This window comes from Struthio camelus, chromosome 2, assembly GCF_040807025.1.
Source record: "Struthio camelus isolate bStrCam1 chromosome 2, bStrCam1.hap1, whole genome shotgun sequence".
Classification (NCBI taxonomy): Eukaryota; Metazoa; Chordata; class Aves; order Struthioniformes; family Struthionidae; genus Struthio; species Struthio camelus.
In genome coordinates this window covers 19008394-19034054 of record NC_090943.1, presented here as the reverse complement: position 1 = coordinate 19034054, position 25661 = coordinate 19008394, and the positions used below count along the sequence as shown (strand labels likewise).

At 40.0% G+C, this 25661-nt stretch overlaps 1 protein-coding gene and 1 long non-coding RNA gene across 2 annotated transcripts; one reads left to right on the top strand and one right to left on the bottom strand.

Moving 5' to 3' along the window:
* Positions 1 to 1860: 1860 nt before the first annotated feature.
* LOC138066295 (uncharacterized) lies at positions 1861 to 4039 on the bottom strand. Its single transcript, XR_011139589.1, has 2 exons — positions 3700 to 4039; positions 1861 to 3205 (listed from the first exon to the last, which is right to left on the bottom strand). It is a non-coding gene; the product is annotated as an uncharacterized lncRNA (long non-coding RNA).
* RAB18 (RAB18, member RAS oncogene family) lies at positions 3553 to 22197 on the top strand. Its single transcript, XM_068934504.1, has 7 exons — positions 3553 to 3912; positions 6582 to 6637; positions 14225 to 14286; positions 16463 to 16535; positions 18355 to 18473; positions 18551 to 18617; positions 20307 to 22197. Exons 1-7 carry the CDS (start codon positions 3845 to 3847, stop codon positions 20480 to 20482), a joined length of 621 nt encoding a protein of 206 aa, XP_068790605.1. The 5' UTR covers positions 3553 to 3844; the 3' UTR covers positions 20483 to 22197.
* Positions 22198 to 25661: the final 3464 nt, after the last annotated feature.

The following is a 25661-nucleotide window of genomic DNA, read 5'->3' as shown; positions in this document are numbered from 1 at the left end:
GTTTCCGGTAAACCAAATCAATGGAAGAGAGATGGAAGAGATGGAAGCCCGGAAGTCTTCTGATTCTGTTCCCTCTTACTTGGTGATGAAGTCTTGTCTTCAAGGAGGTAGTTGTGTAGGACTCTATGCTGCATAATAGTCTTCCTGTTCAGGATGTCCTGAAATTTCTTGAATTGGAGGCAGAAGCCTTACTCCTGTCTTTGTATTTGCCCCCACTGATCTGCTACAAAGCTCCTTCGCTCTTGGCTGCTTGCTTGCCCATATTTGCCCTTTGGGACAAACGAGCATTATCTGCTCATATCAATACTAGTTTTGGAGGCCTTGTTATGCTATCGTGTTGCAAATACTTTGCTTTTATAATTTAAAGGATGTAAATCTCTTCACAGATGGTCCTCCAACCTGCTGGCCTGAACACGAGAACATCATGTTATTACAAATGAGGGCCTATGTTTTTTTCTGAGGGAGGTGAAATATTTAGGACTGCCAAGCTATACCATGAGGGTCAGACAGCTGGGGCATGCCAGGTGACTTTGTGCGAAACATGTCAGCGTATTCAGGGTACACCAGGGACACATATGTTAATGCATGGGATATTCTGAGGTGCTTTGATAGGTACAATAAGATCTCGATGCTCCAAGGCTTGGAGGAGCATAATTGTGACAGAGGCCCAAGTTCCTAACAGCATAGACAGGGAATTTTGATGCTGAAAACATAGTTAGAGGAGCTATCAGATTTAAGATGTTTTTCCTTCTTTGCTACACCCCCAAAGTAATCAAAACCTCAGAAACACTGATCTCATATATTTGCTCTAGCTGAGATGGAGCAGACACTTTTCTCTCTCTCTCAGTCTGGATCTGGCAAAGAACTAGACGACCTTCATGCAAAGCCATAAATGCATGAAAGAAAACTCTGAAATGCTAATTTCATCTCTTTCTCCCTACACAGCTCTATATGGGGGAGGAAGTGACTTGAAGCTAGTTACGCTAGTTTTCTGCCATCTGAATGCTTCCCTTAGCAGTGGCACTGGCTTCTGGAATAGGGTCAATATATGCACGACATGGCTGGCTCTCTGGGTTAAAATAGGTAAAACAAGACAGCAAACAGGTACAGTGCAGCAGACAGATGCAATCTCAGAGTGAGAAGACCACATAGTTCCAGCTGGAGGAGGACAACACAAAGAAAAGCCTGTTCTCAAAACAGCATGCTCAGGAGGGTCTAAGGCACCATATCCAGAAGCATGAGCTATGGAACTGTCCATTTAGGGCAGATTTTTACTTTCTTCTATCTGTTCATCATTAAAGTCAAGGATCTGGATGCCATCATGGCTACTCCTTCGTTGTGAGTGATACAAAGAATTATAAGCTGAGTCAGGATCAATATCCCATATTCAATAGTTGGATTCTATGGTTACAATGGAAAAAAATCAAATCTCAGAATACAAATACCCTCTGACTTCAAGGGATTCAATATCCTTAGCAGAATACTTACTTTGCTTTTTGGGTCCATCTTCCAAATTCATATTCAAATTCTCATCCTGTTATACGCTAAGACCCCACAGCTCCTATCCACTTCAGTATAAATTACGGAGTATAGGTACTCTGTCTTCTTGTACTACTGCAAAGCATAACGCACCCCTTGAGAACTTTATCACACCTTCAATAAATCTCAGGCTTTTACTAATAAGCAGGCACAGCCCTGGTATAAACATAGCCAGCTATTTGCACATATTTAATTATGGAATATCCCTACATACTCTAACAGGATAATTATTGTTATTGTACGCTTTCTGGGAGTTAGGCTTCTGAGGTAAACAAGGCAGGAGAGCAGATCCTGAAGGTGGAAGGACGGAGGCACCAGAACTGTTTACTACACAAATCACTATTTTACTAGGAAAACTGTACCTTCTATAGCCAGCATTCTCACAAAAACTGTACAGTCTCAAAAATACACCTGCCTTTTGCAAAATGCTGACATGGCTTGATCTGTCTTATTCGGTGTGACTACAAAAGTCTACAAAGCCTAAGGCATTTTATGAATGCTACCGAGTCAGTATTTGGAGATGAAAAGAGACAGTTTAGCTGGCCCAAGAACTCTAGCAAAGACCAAGCACAATCTCAGACCCGCATCAAACATGCATTTGCTTTATTTTAAAAGAGTTGCACTTGCTTATACCTGGTCTGAGGCAGGGTTTTGAGCCCATAATAGCAGGTAAGCAAAACTGGCTATGAAGAGGCTTTCTCATTGGAATGAGTTTTAGAACAGCACTTAGGATTTTTTAATGGAGAACCGAGGATTCTGCTGTATATATTTTTCTGCAAGTCATTTACAGTCTATCTTTCTAAAATTTCTGAAGCAATACTCTTGTAGTTTGAGATGCACTAGTCAGCTTTCACTCACTAACACTTTTGAGAAATAAATACACATACTACAAGCATGTTTACTGAGCTAGTGCCTTTGAGAGATTAGACCTTTCTACTCCTATTTTCATTATTTTTGTAATGATGTGTGTCCAGAAAAAGGATTCCTGTTTATATGGAAACAAAGTATTATCCTCAAAGTACACCAGATAGATAGGAAATAACAAGTTACGCAGACACTAGGAGCAAATGAGTGTTGTCAGTGATATCCCAAGAGGTGCTATGTTGGCAAAAAGGGTATCTGGTCCACGCTGCTGGACATAGGGTGGTTAGTGATCAAACGTTCCATTTTTTCTGGTTGTGAGCTCTTGACCAGCTGCTCTGCAGCTCAAGGGGTGGCTTCTTTCTCTACTTAAGTGCAGACAGCTGGCTAGTCATCATCATGTGGCTGAGTCTTTCACAGAGTCATAGAGCAGCTGATCTGGTTAGAAGGGACCTCTGGAGACCATCTCATCCAAAGCTCTGCTCAAGCACAGTCAGCTAGAGCAGGCTGCCCAGGAAAAGAAACAGGAAAAGCGGGTTACTTTCTCCTTCCTCCTTGCAATTTTATCTGATCTCTTCTTTTCTCCACTGATCCAACTTGTGATGCTAACAGAAACTGAAAACCCAAAGACAATCCCGTCACTCAGTTTCCTGCACGAAGGACACTGGGCAGAAGCGGAGTCCTTTCTGTCATATACTAACTGTAATACAACCCAGTAAGATAATTTATCTCTGGTTTACAGGACGAGGCATTGGGCAACTCCCCTTGCTCTGAAGAAGTGGTGAGACATTTGGGCTGGGTGGATCTGTGAGGAAGAGATCAGAAAAGATGTGGGTACACGCGTGCCCACAGGTGCACGGACACCTTGTACGCGGCGCGCACGACAGGCCCACCGCCACCCGCCGACCTTCCCCACACAATGCCAGTGCTTTTGGCCTCTAGCTCCCCGGGGGAATGTGTAACTAACAGATGTAACCAATACGCTCTGGTAGGCCACTGGGGATTAGCAGGATGGAAGAATGCCCGCAAGGAAAGGGATGGGGTGGACCCCAAAAGCGCCTGCTCCGCGCCCCCGCCCCCCCCGCGACAGCGGCGCCACGAAAGGCCCCCCCACCCCCCCGCGGCAGCTCCCGCCGCGCGCATGCGCTTACTGGCCCCGCCCGGCCGCGCCGCGCGCCGGCCGCCCCTTTCCCCACCCGCAGTAAACAAACAACGGGCGCCTCGGCTCCCGGCCCCCTGCGCATGCGCCGCTGGCAGGGCGGGGGTGTTTTTCTCCTTCTCCCCCGGCCGCTGGCACACCTGAGGCGCCCGAGGCGCATGCGCGGCGGAGGCGGCGAGTGGGCGAGTGAAAAGGGTCGGCTGGGCACGCAGGCGCAGGCGGTGCCGCCGCAGCCTGCGCAGGGAGAGTCGGTCGCGGCTGGGCCGGGCCGGGCGCGGTGACAGGATGGACGAGGACGTGCTGACTACGCTGAAGATCCTCATCATCGGCGAGAGCGGCGTCGGCAAGTCCAGGTGAGGGGGCGCCCGCCTCCCCCGGCCTCTCCTGCCGCGGCGCGGGGCACAGGCCGGGCTCGGCCTAGTCCCACCCGGCGCCGCGTCGGACGCCGCGCCTCCGCCTCGGCCGGGAGCGGCCCGCCCTGGGGAGGGCTAGGCCCTGCGGGGGGGAGGGGGGCGCCCTCGCCTCCTCCCGGGCCGAGAGGCTGCCCCTCCTTGGGGCTGTCGGCGCCCCCCTCCTCCTCCGCAGCCCCCCCCCCCCGCCCCGGGGAGAGAGCTGGTCTGACCCAGTTGGAAGCTGAGACGCGGCAGAGCTCTGTGCCGGCCTTGCCAAGGGGATCTGGGCCTCCCCGTGTCCTACTGTGCAAGAGTCGTGTGTCTCAAAGCCCTGCGTCCTGGTGAGACGTCTGCATAGCACTTTGGGGAGTACCTGGTTCTTATACACATGCATGCATGCATGTATATATGTAGAATCTGAATGCATGTCCCAGCAGTGGGTGGAAAGGGGCAGGGGAATACAAGGTAGGTAGGGAGTGAAGTAGTTCTACCACTGACTTTTCTGTTGACTAATTGCACTCTTTCCCAAGTACTTCGAAGTTGACTTTGCACCCTTCTCATGGCTTGTGTCTAATCTACTTTTTTTGTTTTTTAATTTCTTGATAGTGCTGTAGATGTTAGTAAAGGAAGTGGTACATAAATGCAGGAGTGCTTCTGGGAATGTACCAAACAAATAATATTAAATGTATTGTTCTGTGTCTGCAATCTGAGCCTTCTACTATGATCCTGAATAACACAGAAGTTGCTAATTAAAAAACCCTTTAAGAAAAATCTGCCAGTCACTACTTCTTGTTAGCTACTGAATCTGTTGTAATAGTCTTTTGGTGACAGGCATGACTTGAGCCAATTTCTTTTAGATGACATCATTTCTTGTATATGTGGCAGAGTGCATGATGTATTTTTTTTTTTCTTAGATAAATATGCACAAGGGTTTTCTGTACCTGGTTGTATACTTATTCCTTTAAAATGGGAACTTTTTTTGAAGAGACTTTACCTGTATGTAGAAGGAATAAAACTGCTATGGGAGAATAATGCTATAGCTCTTCAGTTAGAGGAACTTCATCTTAATATGAAACTATTCTTGGTTTTGGGTCACTTACCTGTTCCTTGACTAGGCAGGATCAGATGACAGCCGTTTGTGTTAGCCTGGCCTAGTACTCGGATCAGAAGTCGGAACTGAACCAAGTGCTGTCTTACACCTAGCCTCAGTGAGTGTGGGAGCGCTCTGTTATGTAGAGGATGACATCTGCATATGAAAGAACGGTGGGGAAATGAGTGCTAACCCAAACTAACCTCTTAAGACTTGCAAACAGATGCTCTAATTTCATTGTGAGGGCTCTGTGTTTTGCCTGATCTGAGTGAGACTAGTTCTGGTTGTAACTAAAAATAGCTGCTCTTAAATAGTATCCTGATGCAACCATCTGAAGATAACAGTAAAACCTTCTTGCTGTTTGTATTTCTTTGCTTATCTTTTTAAACTATTCTTCAGGAAATAAAGCTACCACGTGTATTTTGGCTGCTTCTTTTAGTGGATCCTTCAATGAGAAAAGAACTTTGTGGTTAACTTTGGAGTTATTGTCCAGCCTTATTGAAGCAAAAAAAAATTCAATAGTCACTCTTCTGGATGTGGAGTACTGTGCCCTAATGCTAAAAATACTTGGTTATTAAATGCTAAAAATACGTGGTTATTAAATGCACATGCAAAAAAAGATGGAGGAGAGGGGAAAAATACAAAGAGAAAGACCTCAGAGAGGTGAGGTCTTTTTTTTGCTTTTTTTTTTTCCTTGTTTCTCTAGCCTGAAAATGTAGAGAGGCTGTCAGTAGTCATAGCAAATGGCTGTCTGCCACATGGTAATGTACATTTGTCACCAATATGTAAGAGTGGTGTTTTTAAAAAATAGCATACTAAGAATTTTTGTCTCTTGCTGAAATATATACATTTGGCACAAGTACAGTGGCTCTAAGTGGCTCCTTCTAAGAAGGACCTTGCTACTAGAATGTGGTATGCTGGTAATATTTAATTGTATCTGTTCTTGTACTGGTGGCAAACATATCTGGATTTTTGGGTGGGGGATGGGAAGAACATTGTGTGTGTGGAAGCCTTTATATACAGAAAGGGTACGAACTTCTACAACAATGGCGAGCTATTTCTACTATTAAACTTCTGGGAGTTTCTAATGAAATGTAGTCCTTAGTGTTCTGTGTGTTCAGCAGGTCAAGGAGCTGCTTACAAAAATACTATGTGAGGCAATATAGTACAAAAGTAAGACATTTTCTTGACTCTAAATTCTGGGAGATTGAAAATAGACTCTGATAGAAACAGAACACTTTGAGAAATAGAGCATGTGACTGTTCTGGGCACCTGATCTGACAACTTGAGTGGTGCTTTCTTCAGAGACATAATTGGCAGTAGATGATGGAGGAGAAGGACCAGGTTCTTCTAAGGAGCATGGCTACTGTAATAACTGCGGGAGAGAAATGATAGCTAAATACAGATAGGTTTCAATTTGCCATCTGATCCTTTACTTTCAGACTTGTAACATATGGGCTTCTGGCAAGCTATGGATATGCTGCAATAAGAAAATGGCTGGTATTCTAAAACTATACTATTTTTCTCTTCTCCCTATCAGCCTTCTGCTACGGTTCACAGATGATACCTTTGACCCAGAACTTGCAGCAACAATTGGTAAGTATGTACTGATGTTACTTGAGGAAAAACTTGTACCAAGTTCAGTACAAAATTGTAGCTTGTTCATGCTTGTGGAGCTGATAATGAAGTTCAGATGTGTCTGCTCTTCTGTAGGAAAAGAATGATGTGGGCTCAATTTTAGCCTACACCATTAATTGGTATGGAGTGTTGACCGTACCAGGCTGTAATGATCCCCTTAGTTGTCGTCTTTATGCAAAAATCTGTCCTTGTCTGGGGAAAAAGGATGTGAATGTCACCCTTCATCATGAAGGTGAAAGTCACGAGTGAACAGAGTGCTCTAGTAGAACAACTGCAGTTCACTGTTTGTCAGCATTTTGGGCTGAAATGGAGGTGTAAGAACAACTATTGTGTCTCCTGCTGATTTGTCTGTGGAAGATAGCTGTGAAGTTGTTTGAATAGTAATGCTGTCCAGAACCTGTATCATGATATGATACCTATGTAGCTGCCTTAAGAGGACTTAAGATAGATCCTTTAGAAAGGATGTTAGCTCTTGCAGCTCCAGAGAATACCATGATGTACTGGGCTCTGTGTGGCCTCTGCTGTTTTCCTATAGGGAGGAGATTACAATGTGACTTTTCCTCTCCTACTTAGCTAGACTTTGACGAAAAATGGAAGACAGCCAAGAATCTAGAGCCACTTAAAAAGTAGTGGCGTGTCATTGCTATGCTGGTATGATACCTACTAACAGTGAAGTCAATTGCACTAGAAGGGAGTGACCCAGAACGCAGGATATAGTATGTACGTGCTTGTGAAAGGAAGCAAAATAAACCTCTAAGCATGCTATGTAGCTATCTGTGCCAAATGAATTACTAAAATAATGGAAAAGAGAGAAACATTTCCACACAATGCATCCTAATTCTAAAACTTATTTCCTTTGTAGGAAGAGTTCTGGCTAAGGACTTGCATCATGGTGGTTTTTTTTTTTTTTTTTGCTTAAGTTCAGATGTTGGTAAACAGTCTGCCCTGCCTAACTGCTTAACAGAAGGGAATACGTTGGTTTATTTTTCACTGATGTTAGTAAGATATTATAGGGGTACTGTTTCATGTGGGATGTTGAGAAGCCTAGTTCATCAGATATTTCTTAATACTATCTTTTCAGGCTTCTTCCAATTTGCCTCTCCCTTAAGTAGCTTCTATTGGCTATGACTACCACCTGAGAATCACTGGCATAAGCATATTAAGGTTGGAGAATGATCATTTGCAAAGACAATAAACAGGCATATGCTACTAAGTGCTCCTAAGGCTTTCCTGGTAATGTTGTATAACTTTCTGAGAAGGTGTGGATGGTTTGTTTTTAATAAAAAATCCAACTGATGTTACTGATGCAATAATACCAAGTGGCCCAGTTGAAATCAGGGTGCTGTTATATGCTTCTTTCTGTAGAAACCTGAAGACCGTGGTTTTGTTCTGAAGGTTTATCACTTCAGGAAAGACTGAAATCCACTTGTGGATGGAGATATTTTTTTCAAATATCCATAGCCTAACTTCGTAGGCCTGCCTAATAGGGCAGTGGCAAAATTTCAGAGCTCTGTTATGGAACTTGTAAATGATAGCTTTCATGTGCCATCAAGCCTAAACTTAGTGCTTCATCAGCAAAAGAACTATTTTAATTTTTCCCAGAAAGGACAAAGCAATGGTTGGAGTTGCTGCTGCTTTCCTTTAACTAGTGTAGGCCATGAAGAAATAATTACTGGTTTGTGCACTGAGGATACAATTCCTGATGCAAGATAGCTTAAAATAAACAGATAAATTAGCATCTTCAGGTAGCTGTGTGTGACTACTTCGCCTTCAGCTGTGTTATGTACAAGATCAGTATTATCTCTGCCCAGTATTCACTTAAAGTTATTGAAATTAAGCTTTATGGTTAGTGTGAGACTTGATAGCAGTTAGTTAAGCTGTATAGTTATTCAGAGATCTATCCAATAGCTGGTTCTCTGGGCACCTATTCCAGTTGTGTGCAGGATCGCCATGGAGCCTGTCCTTTGGCCTCTAAATTAAGTTGATTAAAGAATACCTGGAAGAAGAATCCATTGTTGCATATAAGTAAGGAAAATTTGCTTCTGTAAGTAATATGAGTGCAAGTCAATTAAATTTGACTTTTTTGTGCTGGCTGTAGGGTATCTTTTTGTTTGATACCTTAGATGTGTCTGTCTAATATTTCTGTGCTTTTAATACCTTCTAGACACCTCAGCATCCAACACTTCCTTTATAGATATAATCATAAATGTAAGACTTGCCCATACATTAACCTCAAATTAAATGTCTTCTGTCCATGTCTGCCTTCATCTACAAGCATACAGTAATAAATACAAACAAAACGCTCTTCTTTCATGTGGGTATTTACATCTGTTGAATGTGTCTGCATAACAAACCCATCTCAGCTTGTAGTTGGAGAATCATGAGGAGAGTGGGGCAACAGTTAAGCTTAAGTGAGGAGCAAAACACATGACGTCAGGGTCATAGTAAGTAACATGCTCAAGTGAAAGGCTACATTTTGATTCGTAGTCCAGCTGATTGTTAAGTCCTTATACTTGCTAGCTTTAGAGGAAGGTTTGCTGTCTAAGAGACAGATAACATAATTAGTGTCTTTTTATAATACTGACATCAAAACCTAATCTGAAGAGTACTGAAGCTTTTTCATCAGTGCTGTTACATTATTAATCACCAACACTTTTTTTTTTTACTGCTTTGCGATTTGGCGTAATTACATTATACCATTGTAAATTGTAAAAGCTCTTTAAGGCTTCAGAAAAATGACTATCAAACAGTAGCCATAATATACACATAAACTACATTATTATGTTACTTCATAATGAAATGCAAATTTCCATGAATAAATGAAACCATGTTACAAGAAGAATTAGTCATGATGCAAGTTTGAGCCAAAAAGGGAGAAATAAAAGAATGTATGCAGTCCTTCAGTAGATTGAATGGTAGAATCATGATAGATTGCTAGGCTGAGCAGGTTGGTCCCACGGCTGCAGCGTTGGCTTGAGTCATAAATCTTCATTTGCTCATTTTCATCCCACTTAAAAGCTGCTGTTGTATGGTATTTTTCTGGGCTGGGAGTACATAGGGGGATTTTTGCAATTTGTTGATTATTGCATGGGTTTATTTTTCTCCGCTTCCCAGTTGATTCAGTCTTGCTGGGGTTTGTCCCTGGGAACTAATCACCAAAATGAGAACTGGATTGTCGTGAGTACTGGGTCCTTTACCATGCCCATCCTTTAGGATAGGGAAGCCTCCTCTCTTCTGGACTCTGAGATATAATTGGTGCTCTCTATGCATGGCATATCTGCTCTTGTATCTCTTGTAGTGTTTGCCCAATAGAGCATCTGCCTCTTCCCAGCTGAAGGGAGGAGCATGGCCTGTTTTTATTCTTTCCATTGCTTTTGACAAAGGACCTGAGGAAGTAGCCTTACCCCAGTTCTTGAGGGAAGAGGATAGAAGGAGGCAGGGCTGGAGCAGACTAGATGGTCTAGTGATGAAGATGGCAACCTTGTATCCTAATCTCATTTTGAATATACTTAGAAGCACGTTACTGCCTTGGTATGTCATCGATGTGGGCCAGGCAATCAGTGTGGAATAGCTATATTAGCTCTGATATTGCATATACCAATAGGCTAGGTCAGTCTTAATTTGTGCATCTTTATAAATGGGTTGTTCTCATTCGGCTGCTCTTACATAGCCTTTTTACCAACCTCAAAAACTGACATCAGTGAACTATTTGTGAAACTAAGTAATCATTTCCTGAAGTAATTCTACCTCTTTGGGGTTTGTCAAAATACAGAACAGCATGTGTGGTAGCTAATTATTGGTAATTAAATAGCAATACCTCAGGGTTTACTGCTGGCAGAGTAAGATGTCTGTCTTATGCGGAGAGGGAGAAAGAGTATTCAATAGGAGTGTTAGTTGAACAATTTAGAGTTTGAGTTCTGAAACAAATATGCTAACCTGGAATGTACATTGTCATTTGGCAGAAAAGAAGAAAGGAAAGTTCCAGAGACTGAGCAAATACTGCCCTGGATCACTGTAGCTGTTAGGCACCTCCAACTGATGTTTGTAGTAGTATCATGTAGTAGAGCTAGGAGGGCCCCAACTGTCTAAGTCCTAGAGCATGGTATGTGGAGCATTTGTATGAGAAAGCAGGGGTGGGCAGGTGGGTGTAGTGGTGTTGTGGTGTGTGATTTTTTTTTTCTTTTTTTTTTTTTTGTTTTCCTTTTAACAGGAAGGGGAATAGAACCTGGGCTTTGTTTTTCCCTTTTTAACTACTAGGCTGTAGCAGAGAAGATGACTATAGCATTTCCATCTTTTCTGGTGAATGTATTATTGAGAGGCACTATGTCAGCTCTAAATTTAGAACAGGATTTGTGATTGTCCATATAGATAAAATAAATATTTGGAGTGAGGTCTTGGATATAACATTTTCCTATTGCATGAATCGCAGAATAGTTGGAAGGCACCTCTGGAGGCTGTGTGGTCCAGCCCCAGGCTTGAGCAGGCTCAGCTAGAGCGGGTTGCCCATAGTTGTGTCCAGTCAGGTTTTGAGTATCTTCAAGGATGTTGATAATCTGCAGACAGATTCTAGGTGCCAAGTTCAAACCTTTAGTCCTTTAACGCCATTGGTACATTCTAACTGTTGATGTGGTTGAGGTGACTATAGTTTTTTATTTGAGTTAGGAAATGATGAGATGCGTATGCTATAGGTAAGAATGACCTAATGAGTAAAGCCTTAACTGCAGCATAATTGGTCCCTTGCAATGACCCATTGAGACATAAAGATGCCTTATCTTTGTAGCTTGTGCAAACCTACAGCTAGTAGGTTCAATTTAATATTAAAACCTAATCTTTCAGTTTTTTGTCAGGATTTTCTAATAATCCTATGATATTTTCAGGAGCGTGAGCAGTTTTGAATGGACAAATCCTTTGACTCCTGATAGCTGTAGTTGAACTAACTGTGTCTTACTCTTTTCTCCTACCAGATCACCTGTCTCCTCCTTGCATTCTCTTGAGGCAGATTAGTTCAGTGCTTCATCACGAGGAGCTTGTCACACTGTACCCCAGTATCATATCTGTCCTTACTGCTTGTGCTTACTTGCTTGTTCTTTGTGTGAGAGCTTCTGGATAAATTCTCAGTGCGATACTTATTTCATAAATGAAGCAATGTATTGCATGGATATTTATATTTGCATCTGATATCTCTTAGCTTTTTGGCTTTCCTTGCACTTGAAGTCTTGCAACTCTTAGCTGACCAACTTGCCAGTTACCTACAACACAAATAATACACTCCCGCTGATGTTGCACTTGGGATAAATTCAATGTGGCTTACTGGCCTGAATGCCAGAGCAGCATGACAGTGACAGAACTGATTCTTCCAGACTGTAGGTCTGTAGTATGTTAGCATGCAGTGCTGAGTCTGGTCGAGGCAGTAGGTGTCAACACACAGGAGCATAATGTAATAGTACTTTTTTGTTTCTGGCTACGTTCCAAGGCACAATAGAAAGCGCTGTCAGCTTTCTGTTATCAAGGCCAGAGCTGTAACTTTTCTTGCAAACTCAGAACTGACGTTTGTCACATGAGCAAGTCTGTGCGTTTCACTGAAGTTTTTAGAGAATGTAACTACTCTGCTTGTTTGATTTAGTGAGATTTTCTTGAGCTCTGCAGTTCTCCGTTTGTCCTCTTGGTGCAGCTGATTATCAGAGACCTAGTTATTCAAACAGCCTTTCTTCCTTAACTGGTTTTTGCATGTGTTGAAATCCTTGCCATGCTGGAATTATGTTTGCTGCTTCTTGATCACTTTTCAAAGGATATATCTTATATGCATTTAGCTAAATTTCATACTCTTATTTAACCAATCTGTAATGCATGGGATTTGTTCAATATTCAAATTTGGAATGAGCAATACAAGTAAATTAAGAAACTAGAAGTGATATTTTTTAATGTTGCTATCAGTTTAGAGTTAAAAGTGTAAGCGTATCTTCTATTCAATGAAAACTGCATAACTGTCTAGGCACAAGGTGTTATTTCTGTTCACTGAGTGGGAGCAGGATACCCTTGCTTCAAAACACAGCTAATAAAATTTACTTTAAAAAATGTTTTTCTTGAAACTACTGTGAATTCTTTTTGATTTGTTACAGTCTATATCTGACAGACTTGTAACATCAGTAGCTGTTGATGTCAGACTAATGGATGAAAAGAATGCACTGAGCTATTGAAAGTACTGGCTGAGCAATGATTTTTTACAGTTTAGTAACAGAATTATGCAATTACCGTTTAAAGCACAGAAAAAAGTCTCTAACTTTTCTGAACTTAACTCTGGAATAATACACTTGGACATGGCACAAAGCACTGTTATTACTGCTCAGTCGTGGATTAAGAATCTCAGTCTCTGACAAGTTAGAATTCTGTTCAGTTAGTGCAAAAGTTAACATGCATTGTCAAAATTGTGCTTGAAACTAGAGTATTGCCTTTTTCCGGTGTAAAATGCAACCTGAAAATCATAATTCATTAGGTTTTAACCTGTTTTTGACACTTCAGGGAAACTAGCTACATATCCAGAAACATATCGACTTTCCATGCTACTTTTGAGTTCATTTCAAGACTACTGCTTGATGGGGAATATGGGTCACCCCAAACTAATGTAAACCTACTTTCAGTTATTTGCTATCAGCAACCTAAAGATTAAACTGCAGTAAAATGGAACATAACATAACTATACCCAGTCTCAAACTGCTGTGTGTTGCTGTATCCTTTAACTTTGTGCAGTCATTAACATCTTCTTGTCCTCCTTGGCTTCGGTTTTGTGCAGCTTGTTCTTGAGCAAGCAGAAGGCTGTTATTTATTTCTTCTTTACTGAAACTAATCCTCATATGTTGAGGTAGGTAACTGTTACAACAACAGAACCATTACCACGTTGCCTTTGTGCTTCTCACTCAGTGATTCCCTGTAAGATGCATACTTCATGTAACCCAAAGCTTATTTAACAGATCTTTGCTAGAAGGACTACTGTTACCTAATATTTCTTGCAGACAGAGGTCATGTATTAGGTGAACCTCTGTTCACACCAGTTTACCTCAGGCTAACCACCTTGATGAGATTTAGTAAGTTGTTCCAAACGATTTGACCGCTTGCTCTGTTTCCATGTTGGAATGTTGCTTCCTCCTTTATTTTGAAAGTATGTTGTTCTTCAAGACCACTAACTTGCCCAAGATGGTAACACATGTGTGAATAATGAATAGAGTTAAACCATTTGAATGGTAAACTTGAATATTTGTCCGGGAATACAGTGCTTTAATACAGGAGATATGGTACTTGCCTCACTTCTGTAAAGTATTTGCTGAGTCAATGGCCTAAAAGGTCCTTGGGCTTTTGCAAAAGCCTTTCATCTGCAAAACCTTATGAGTTTTGAGAGTAAGTTTTGTCAGTTACTTCTAAACCTTATTCATCTTATTCTTGTGAAAGCACAGATTGTTTTGAGTTCTCTCTTGCTTTTTCTTTTTACTTTCTGCTGTAAAAATGACTGTAGCATATGCTTGAGGAACCAAAATATTTTTCTTTTTCTAGGTGTGGACTTCAAGGTGAAAACTATTTCAGTTGATGGAAATAAAGCTAAACTGGCAATATGGGTAAGTTCCCCCCCCCCCCCCCCCAAGTTCCTAACGTGTTACTTTGTTTTAGGAATAGTTATGGTTTGTATAGTGTAGTTGGACTCGTATAGGACTAGTATCTATCTTTCTAGTTTAATATGAAGTCAGTTTAGGGGAGTGAGAGGTTAATACTGGACTGTTCAGAAGGTGGAATAACTGTGGGACAGTTCACTGATATAGGCAAAAGATTTGCCCTCAACTTCCACAACGCTGATTCTGTGTCTGGTTTGGATGGGAGAGGAGAGAGGAAGAAAGAGAGGAAGAAATAAACTAAACTGATCTAACTTTACAAACGTGATTGTGGTCATTCCTAGACTTTTTTTTGTGTGTAACTCACTGCTCAACTCCCAAGGACTTACCTGCCTGATATTACATCTTTAATAGAACATTTGAAGAGTTTGGGTGTTGCCATTACTGCTCTAAGATTTTTTCCAGTGTACCTTATTCTTCTCTGTGCCTGACAGTTTGTTTTTTTTTTTTAAGGGTGCACTTTTTAACAAGCACTTTCAGCAAAACATAGTATGCTAGTAGGTTAAGAATTGTTGTGTTGCATCCTCAATTTATGCTCAGAAGTTTTAGCTAAAAATTGTTTAGAGAGATAATAAACTTCTCATTAGAAGAGAGGCTTGTATATGCTCTAGTTCAGTGTTACTTAACTGATGCAGCTGAAAGAGGGAGAGGCAACATTTGTGATGTTAGCCTTAGAAAGCTCAGCATCTCCTCTAGTTAAAAGTAGTACTTCTGAATTCATGGCAAGGATGAAAAAGTACTTCCAGACTTCTGTTTTTTATTTTATTTTGCTATTCTCTGGTCTGCCAACTGGCTTTCACGTTTGTGCACTTTAAAACGTGTTTTGAGTATTCTCACTCAAGTGTGACTTCTTGTACCAAGCTGGAATAAAATCTTGTTTCTCATATTATCAGGATATCTGACCTTTGCTGCTTGGAAAGAAGTAGTGGAACATGAAGTTCATGTTACAGTTCTTCCTTTGCTTTGACAGTGCTTCAAATCTCAAGTAACAAACAGGACTTCTGACTTAGCAAGACAGCAGTAACCATCACAAAAATGAATGGGTTTGACAGGGAAAATAGTTGCAGCAACTTCAGAGACGTCTAGACGTGTGGGAGGAGAAAGATTGATAGCAGAAAAATCGGCAGTCCTGGGGCAGAAAATACTACATAGGCCTCCTTTAGGGTTTATCTTCTTTCCTGGTGGTGAATAATCTCTCTCCTCATGAAGGAATAATTCTATGAGGTAGATTGGAAAAGAAAAGATTGTAAAGGCGTACCGTGACAGAGAACCAGTTTGAGACAGAGGTTGATAGAGTTGTAGAAAGCTGGAAAGCCTAGTTCAGATACTTAGGCCCTTTGTGAGGGAACCATTTTGAACCCATATTTTGTTACGTGTGTTGCAAAGGTTATGGGATTGTTTGTTCCCTTGACATTTATGTTCAGTTGACAAAAATGAGAAACTGGACAGCAGCAAGCTTCTAATCTGGGTAACTTGGATCAAGCTATTGAAGTCTTTGATGCTGAAGTCTGCAACATGTATATTGCTGGGGTAGCCTGCACTATAGCTTAGCCTCAAAGAGGACGTCAGCTGCCTTATACTTGTTTTTGTAGAGCTCTTGACACTGTAATGTATTTGAGGATGTAAATCCAACTTTACTTAAAACCTAGAAAAACTCTAATCTCTTCTCTGTCGTGGCATGTTAAATGCATTTACTCTGGCTCTGAATCAAACTTAATTGAAGATGATGCTATTAAAAGTTGGGGGACTGGTTTTCTTGCTGCAGATGCTGATGCTTGTTAAAAAAATCTTAAGCAAGTGTAGCTGCAGCACTAGGTTTATGTAGCTCTACAAGCTACAGAGCAACTGCTTCAACAGAAATAACTACCTTATTGCCATGTACTCCTGTTACTCACTGCACTTAATAGTTTAAAGCTTTTTCCCGGGACAGACTACATAGAGTCTAAAGCTCATGTGCAGTAAAATGACAGGGGAGGCTATAAATTCAGTTATTCCGGTAGTTATGTATCCTAAATGACTTTGAGTCTTTTTTGTGTGTGTGTTCATTAGAAGCAGAATACTTGTGAGAGCTAAACTAGATTCTGCTAAAATTTTGAATAATGGAACTTTCTGAATGGCTTTTTAGGATACGGCAGGTCAGGAGCGGTTCAGAACACTAACACCCAGTTACTACAGAGGTGCACAGGGTGTTATTCTAGGTAAGTATAACTTTGTATGCTATTTTGAATAACGCATGCTGGTTTTCCAGTGCATTTGAGTTATATGAACTCTGTGGAACCTTTCTGTAATACCTATTTGATGTTAAAATGTCTGTTTTTTAATGCATCTTGAGTTTGATGTCTGACCCCTTTCTCATGCGATCTATCTCACCAGTCTGAGAACCACTGATTTAGCATAAGCTAGAAGCTACTGTTTTTTAATGGATAGCTTGAACTTGTCCATGTACTGCTAAGACTTTGCAGTTTATTTACTACCTCTACTTTTTGCCTGTACTTAGTAAGCCTAGAGTCAAAAGACTTTCTTTTATCCTCAGAGAGTGTTCTTTCCCAATGGGTGTGTATGCAGCCTTCTCTTTTCCTTCCCCCATTCTTTCTTCCTAATGAAATTACTGTAAACATTCTGGAATCTGACCTTTTTTTATGTTTCTGTACTCATGGGGTATTACACTGTCAAAGTAGCTTAGAAAGGACTAGCTGGGAGTACAAAATCCACTAGTCAGTGGAAGAAACCCAGGCCAAACCCCATAATTGCAACCATCTATTGAAATATCTCTTGCTTTTCTTTTGTATATGAAAACCTGTCAACTGTGCACTGGGCTCAAGTTCTGCTTCTCCCTTGTTAGAGTTGGGGGGTTAAACTAAAGAATTTAAGGGTAGAGAAGGTTGAGTTTTTTTTGAGGTGGTTGTTGTTTTAAGTTGCCTCTGACTTCAGAGGATTCTTGATGAGGCTAACTGTACAATTACTATATCTGGTTAAGCTCTTAACTTGAAATAACTTGTCGTGAAACTGTTCCTGGTAGGTTTTGTTTTGTGTGTACTGTTTCCTGACTTTGAGATGCATTATCTCCCAGGTATAGGGAGAGATGCTGTCAAGATGTGTCTTGTCAAGTCATTTGCTTCCAATTCCTCGAACTTAACTTGCTGCTGACTGTTGAGCACTCTAAAAGTAAACAAACACAGTTTGGGAGCCAGCAAGTTCTGCTATTGAGATTGCTCTCTAATTTTTTTTTTTTAAATAATCTCTTCCTGATTCTGTCTGTTAAACAACTTTCTAAAGATAAGGTTATTTGTTCAAGCCAAGCTGTAGGTTTGATTTAAACCAGCTTCTTATGCCAGCCTGGCCATGGGAAATGCGAATATGAAGAAAAGAGTTCTGTAGCTTGAAATGGCATCTATACTAGCTGTAAATTTAGATAGTCACCTTGGTGGTAGCTTTTAAAGCTAACAAGATCTGCTTTTTGTCTGCAGCTTCTGCTCTTAGCTTGTCTTATTGCTTACACCTTACACAAATACTAAATAATTTGAAGTGCTAAAATACTAAGAAACCTACACTAGGGTTTAGTAGTTCATTGTGTGTTTTTTTTGAGGACCAGATGATAGCCAAAAAACCAATTTATTTTCTTAACTAAATGTATAACACTGTTGCTGTGTTACAGAAGTCTTAATTATCACAAGTGAGAGAGGGGGACTCAGTGCAGAGAACTGTTATCATTTTGGCGTATCTTGTGCACAATGTTGTTATTAGTGAGTATGCTACACCAGAGATCTGCCAATATATAATTCTCTGGGGAATAGTAGTCTGTAGCCTGCAAACTAGATTGTCTAAACATAAATTGGTCTGAGAACAGCAGATCACCAAATACTCAAGTCGCTCAGCATTAGTGACATCAGTGGTTGCTGGAATCCATGGGACTCCTCTTTGTTTTTCTATTCAGAAAGCCATCATTTTTGCTCATTTTGTAATGAAAGCTGTGTTTCTTGGAAAAAGTTGCAAAATAATATTGCTGATGTCTTTCAGTTTATGATGTCACAAGAAGAGATACCTTTGTCAAGCTGGATAATTGGTTAAATGAATTGGAAACATACTGCACCAGAAATGACATAGTTAAAATGCTAGTTGGAAACAAGATTGATAAGGTAAACTGAATTCAACTGTGAGTAGTCTGTTACTATATATTGGTCATAGTACGTATTAATATTATGTCTTGTTGTAGGAAAACCGTGAAGTTGACAGAAATGAAGGTCTCAAATTTGCAAGAAAACATTCCATGTTGTTCATAGGTATGTTACAGATATTTACAGAGATAATCTTGATTATTCCGTTATGTAACGAAAACTCTCACTTCTGCAGGACTCTTGCTAGTCTTTATACATACAGTCTAGTTAATGATACCTCTCAGCAGCAGTAACTGCAAGGGTAATGGGTATTCTCATCTTGTTTAAGATAGACTAGAAATCTGGACGTATTTAGAGACAAATTGTGGATGAGTACCCTGAGGTGCAAAAGGATTAAGGGTGGAATACTGGTCTTATTGTGATCTGACACAACCTGTTTTAGCTTTTTTGAAGTTCTGGTTATTTGTTTGATCTTCCAGAGCTAGTTGCTGAATTAACAACAAGCAAAATGAAAAATGGAAAACTGGTACTAATGGCCAACTTTCAGTATGGCAAAAGGGCTGGTACTTGACAGAAATCTGCGTTAAGACTGGGATGTAAAAATAGATAGGAATGTTATTAACTTGTAACATGGGTGGGATGGAATAGTGATGATCATGACTGGAGGAAAGATGTCAGTATCATCTTGCTCCAAAATGAGATGGGTCTGGTAGTCAAAGCTTTGTGATGATGAGTTGAAGGAGGTGGTGAAGTGACTTTTCATGCACAAGTTTATTACCCATTTCATTTAAGGATCAGCAAGGATTACTTTAAAGAATGACTCCAGTGGCAAAGCAGTTCATCAAGAGTTTCTGTACTTTAGACGTGTGTTCCTCCTATCTGTTTAATGATATATCTGTCTAGTACCTTACTGTGTGTGTTTCTGGCCACAGTGTCAGATGTGGAAATGGAGGGAAGTTTGAAGTTGGGGCACAAGCTGTTAAGTACATGAAAGATGAAAAGAAATGAGGCTTAAAATATAAATATATATATATATATATATATATGAGCTAGATATCTCCAGAGCTGTGTACAGGAGCAGGGCAATCTCTAGGGGAACGGAACAGTTACAGTTTGCGTTCATAAATACCCAGCGAACAAAAGTTTCTCTGGCTTTACTAAAGTAAGGATCCTGAATGAGGTTAGCTAGAATTCTGTTAAGGGATCTCATTTGTTTTGCAATTATTACTTTGTTGCTGGATGAACTATATCATAGAGGCTGATGCAGAATCGCATGCTACAGAGTTGCTTGCTTTTTGTGGTCTGATAGTACTGCAGAACTGAAATATGGAACAGTGGCCAGGTTCATCAGACACCTTGAGGTGGTAGAGCCTAACTTTCTACTGAAATGCTTTCTGCATGTTTATAACACTTAAGTACCAAGCAGATGAAAATGAAGCTAGGGTATAGTTGTCTCAATGTAGTCCAGTGATGTTCATTTTGGAAGCCATTTTTTATAGGAGAGTCTTTGAGTTATTGCCTTTTGTGGCAATAAGAATCTGCATATCTGCTAATTTTGGTATGGCTGCATTACTGTAAAATGTATTGTAGAAGTTCAGTGCTGTGTTCTGCAGCATAGTGGATCTCTTCAACTGTTAAACTTGCTGAAAATTATACTAATGATGAAGATATCAAAGCTTATGATAGTGTACAATTTGGTGTTAACAGGCTCAAATTCTAGAATCAATATAGAAAAATACATCAGGAAGTTGTGAATAAGTTGAGGTTGTAGGTTAAGACTTAACTTGTTCAGTAATTCTTTCAGTTATTGGTGGAGGCTATACTAACATCTGATTTCTTGCATCCCTTCTCCAGAGGCAAGTGCAAAAACATGTGATGGTGTACAGTGTGCCTTTGAAGAACTTGTTGAAAAAATCATTCAGACTCCTGGACTGTGGGAGAGCGAGAGCCAAAACAGAGGTGTAAAGTTATCAAACGAGGAAGAAGGATATGGAGGAGGAGCATGTGGTGGATACTGCTCTATGTTATAAACTTTGGGAAGCTTATTCTTTGCATATTTAAACAGATAGTGACATCTTTCTGTAAATAAATTCATTAAATGCTATTTTTAGGGACCTTGCAGTTTGCACATATTTGTTTTGTATCATGGCAGTGAACACTTGTAGGAAAAATGTTCTGCAGCTTTCCCAGTTTGAAAACGTTGTGGTAAGCATGCCCCATTTGCAATCTTCAGATTTTTATAAGTAGCATAAATAATGTGCAAGAACAAATGCACTCAGGATTTTATGCCCATATACATTCATCATGTAACTACTCTAAACAAATCCATCTAATACGTGGATATTACTGCATTATCTGCTTTTTGTCTCATTTTTAAATACTCTTGAAATTATAAAGCTATATAGTATGCACAGATCCTGAAAACCGTGCGAGCTATAAATACTACATTTCATCTCTTCCGGTAAATGTTTTTTATGATATTAAAAATGGCACGATTATACAAGTCTTAGACAAGTCTGCTAAATTTTTGTCTTTCGGCAGAGCTGTCTAAAATAGGAACTGACACAGGTCATAGTTAATTTCAGCACCTTTTTGAAGAGATACTTTAAAAGCTTCCTTTGCAAAGCTGGGGGATGCCCTTTTTTTCTTTTTAATCATCACTTCAGTTGACTGCTTAACTGGAGTTTTAATCCTGTGATATTTATATACTAAATTCATGGTACTCTTGCACTCTAGGTTTTTATGATACAATCTACTCTAGACCTGCCACAGAAAGTCTTCATTTTTGGCGAAGGGTTTGAATGACATCCTTGTTCTTACATTGTGAATCGATTCGCCACACTTCAGTACAGACACCTGGTTTTCCTAAATGTTTGTAATGTAACTTAATCTCAAACTGTAGCTCACTATGGCTATGAAGAGCTGTATCACGTCTGCTTTGTGTGGCTACTTGTTCAGAAATATAACTTCCTGTCCCAGTTACTAAATGGGAAGTTATACAGCTTTTGGATCTCTGTATGGAAAATACTACTGCAATGAGTATTCACTTGAATTTACTGTAACGAAGCCAATGGTTTGTTTCGGAAGACTTGTATAGACTAATAAATTTTTTTTTCCACAGTATTCAACTTTTCTAACCTCTTCCTATTGTAGAGTTGTATATTTTCTAGTACATACAGTTTTAAAAAGGTCACTTTTTAAAGAGGGATTATTTCTGAAGGATAAGATGAGGATGCCATGTTAATTTAAAAAAAAATCACTATAGTGCAATGGGTAACTGCACTACTGGGCAGTTTCTTGTAAATATAGTGAATTTACAGTACCTTTTATTACAGCAAGGTTTTGTGTACATGTCAGCACACATGATATGTATTTTGCAGCGGGTTTGGCTGCGTATGTTAAAATTCACTTTATTCTTCACATGGGAACTTTTTCTATTCTGTTTTACACTCGCTGGAAAACAATACCAAAATCTGAAGACCTAACCATGCTAGTTGTTTTTAACCAAATATTGTATCTATAGTATTGTTAATGTAGTAGGATAATTTAAATATGTAAATGTAATTAATATTGAATACACATATATGTTGTATTAAAGTGTTAGATTTTTATTACTGTTTCATGATACAGCATATGTGGGCTAAGCAAGTCTTACTTGTTAGTATTGAGGTTATTGTGGATTTGTCTTGTGTAGGCTAGCAGCTAGAGAGAAGCTGTAGAAGCATTAAAACATTGAACAAGTGGCTGTTATTTTAGTATTATTTCAGTAATACTGGGCAAAGTGTCATGATGCTGGCAGATGCCTGTAACTTGTTTCCATACCTATTCCCCACCTGCCCCCCCCCCCCCCCCCCCCCCAGTGTGGGAACATCTTTATATCAGGAAAAACCTTAGTAATTTTCAGTTTCTCATGAAAGGTCCTTTTATCGCAGGACCTGGATTCATCTTCCATTCTGCCTTGGCCAGTTCTGACAGCTTCCCTTTCCAAAGGAAGGAACTGCAGACTACTGTGAATAGCGGGTATTGTTCTGCAAAAGAATCGGGTCACTTGCTCACTCTTTCCCTGCAAATTTTTTTGGGGAGGATTATCTTGAACAGCATATTGAGTTAGACTAAAAACACTTAGCATGATCTCTTTATATTTTAATTTCACTGTTTTAAGCAAACATTTTCTAATTGAGTTGCAACTTTTCCATCTTTCTCCTCTTTTAAGCATGTTTAGTTACATACCTGAGGAATGATTGGCCTCTCCTAGAGTCTTGCCTCCTTTCCCTGTTGCTCTCTCAAGCTGGGTACTGGGGGTTGATGTCCTTTGCTTCCAATACTTGTTAGAGCAAATATTGCCTTATTATTCTGATATTTTGTTAACTCTTGCTGAGACTCAATTTTTTTGGGCTGCCATCTTTTAGATGACTGTGTCTCTACTCTCAAAACTGTTTTTCCTCATAGCAGTTCAGCATTTTATCACCATTTTCTTGAAGTATGCTTCCACTGTTGTGACTGTAATATAAGCATCTCTAGAACTAGTGCTAGCTGTATCATAACCTCTGCTTAACACTGACATAAGGCTTTCTTTGCTGTGAATATTGGATATCGCTGTAAGAAAAGTAGGCAGGAGAGATTCTTTGTTCGGTCTACCTCATTTGGCAGCTGAGGGATAATGGGGGATTGGTATTGTTCGTTTTTCATCAAGTAATGCAAATGTGTCTGCTTCTGTGGCAATAGTTTTATACCTTGTTTTATTTTAGTATTTTCTTATATCTGAGACGTTTCGTATAGTCAAGTTATTTCCAGTTAATTTACTACATCTCTTCAATATTAAAAATCTTGACTTAACAACTGGGTTGTGGTGGCTGGCAGAGATTGTCCATAGCCTTTATACTAGGCTGGAAGAATATGGCAGGACAGTTGCATCTTCTCAAAATTGGTACTTGAATATGACTGAATGTTGGTAGAATTTTTGTCTTGGATTTCTTCTCCCTTTTTAAAAAAGGGAAATGAGGTCTTCTGATGGAAACTTCAAGATACTCTTTTTATTTCATGTTCTTGTTGGTTGGGCTTTTATCCAAAGGACAGCATCACTTTCCCACTCTCCTGCTGCAGTAATGAGATTTTCAGCTGGCTGAAAGTAAGTCTTAACAAAATGAAAATGAGTTCAGTAAGTACCCAAGCAATACCAGCAACTGTCTCCTCAAACTTGGTACAACTTCAGGAAGCGGTGCTCTTTTTCGCTGCCTTTACGTACTGTAGTGGCAACTACGCTATATGCTTCATTTCATTAGTCTCTTTGTCTGACAGTAATCTAAAGGTTATATAGTGAACTACAATAATCCTTATAGTCCTGTCCTACAGCTTTGTGCGGTATAATTGATGTGTTGAGGCTGAACTGTTTGGTTTTTTTTTTTTTAAATAAGCACTTCAGGTGAAACTTGGCCAACCTGTGTTGTAATCAGCACAGGTTACTACTGTTTAGCTAGTGGAGAACTAATTTCAGTGTTCAGGGCACTGCATCTAGTCCATCTGTGCAATCTTGTTCAAAGCTCCTATAATTTTTTGTTGTCTCACTGTCTGTGATGGAGGTGTCAGGAATCAACATTAGCATGAACGGGAGTTCCTTATGTTGCCAAATAAGTCATTCTGTGGTGCATAGAACTCCTTGAATCTTCAAGGGCAAAATACAAGGTGTTTTCTCCTGGTCGTTTTCCAACAGCCTTAGCATTTGGGAAAAGAGGGCTCTTTATTTAGAACTGTGTTGGTTTTGTAAAGTTTTCCTGTACCACCTTTTGAGTACCTGAGGCACCTTAATTAATAATTAGTGAAGGGTTATACAGGCAAAGAACCATAAAAGAATGTTTCTAAACCTACTGCGTGTTTGCCATCTATGGCCAATTTAAATGTGAGAGTAAGAAGTCTTGTCCTTGTCCTTGTGCCAGGGTAATGTCTGATCCTTTTCTTTTAAGCTAAAATGGTCATGGTGGTTAAACTACTAAAGACTTTTCTGGTGCTGCTAGTTTCTCTAATATCTATGCATATTTAGAACAATTACAGAATTCCTAGTAAACTTCTGGAACTTGTCTGTGTGTGGACTGGGATGATCAGCTCTAGATTTACTTGGTTCTGGTAACATATCCTCTGATGGGATCTTTTTGACAGGAACACTTGGTTCCCAGTCTCATGCTTGTTAGGCTGAGCTCTCTGATCTGAGGAGCGGGGCTGTCGTGATGTTTGTACTGTGAAACTTGTTCTTCAGCGTATCTGGAGCCTGAGCCACTCGTAGCTTCTTAGTATTAGGAGCAAAGTCTTAAACTGGTATTCTGAGATTCAGGGAAGAGAAGAAATGATGGCTCAAATTCCAAAGGCGGTTAGTCTTATTTTATTTTGGTTAGAGGCTATGCGTTGGCGCTGAGCTTCAACCTCAAATGTAACATTATTTTAATTTAGGATGGATATTGCAAAGATGCAAAGCCTGTGGCTGGTTCTCATCCAAAAGAGAAGAGTGAAGGATGTCTGTATGTGCTGGAAGCAAAAGTTGCACTTTATGTGAGGTTTGTTGGGCATGTCTTATGGGTAAGTAGAGATTTCATGGTGAAGCCATGATTTCTAGTGTGTATATGTAATTTTTTGCTGGTCATTCACTAGCTAGGAAAAGATGGGTTATATAAAGGATCCCCTTCACTATGTGTGCTCTTTATGTATAGATGGAGGCCAAAGGGGTTAGGAAATACTGAAAAATACTGAAAAATATGACAGTTGCTGAGTTCTGTTAAGTTAATGCATCCATAGTTGTTGTTTTTATGTTGGCAGAATAGTTACCTTCTGTCAGGAAGGGTGGTTGTAACATCTTAGACTTTTTTTGTATTGTTTCTTTGGTAAAGAAAACATAGGAAAATACTGGCTTGAAAATGAGAGGATTGCTTTTAAAAGTTTAGGAATCTTCATCTCACCGCAAGATTGTGCTTTGGAGTGCTGCTGTCAATGTTGTTAGCAAAGTCCTTCTCAAACTGAACTACCCAAACGTATGTAAATACATGGGTAACTGTTTTAGAATGAGTTTGAGTAATTTCCTTTTGGAGGGACAGGGATGCTAGCCAGAGAAAAAGGTGCTGTCAGTGGTAACAGCATATAGCTTTCTGCTCATATGGAATTCTACGGATACCAACTTCCTTTCCCTTCCCCCAGAGTTTTGATCTGTACTGAGAGTCTGCACTT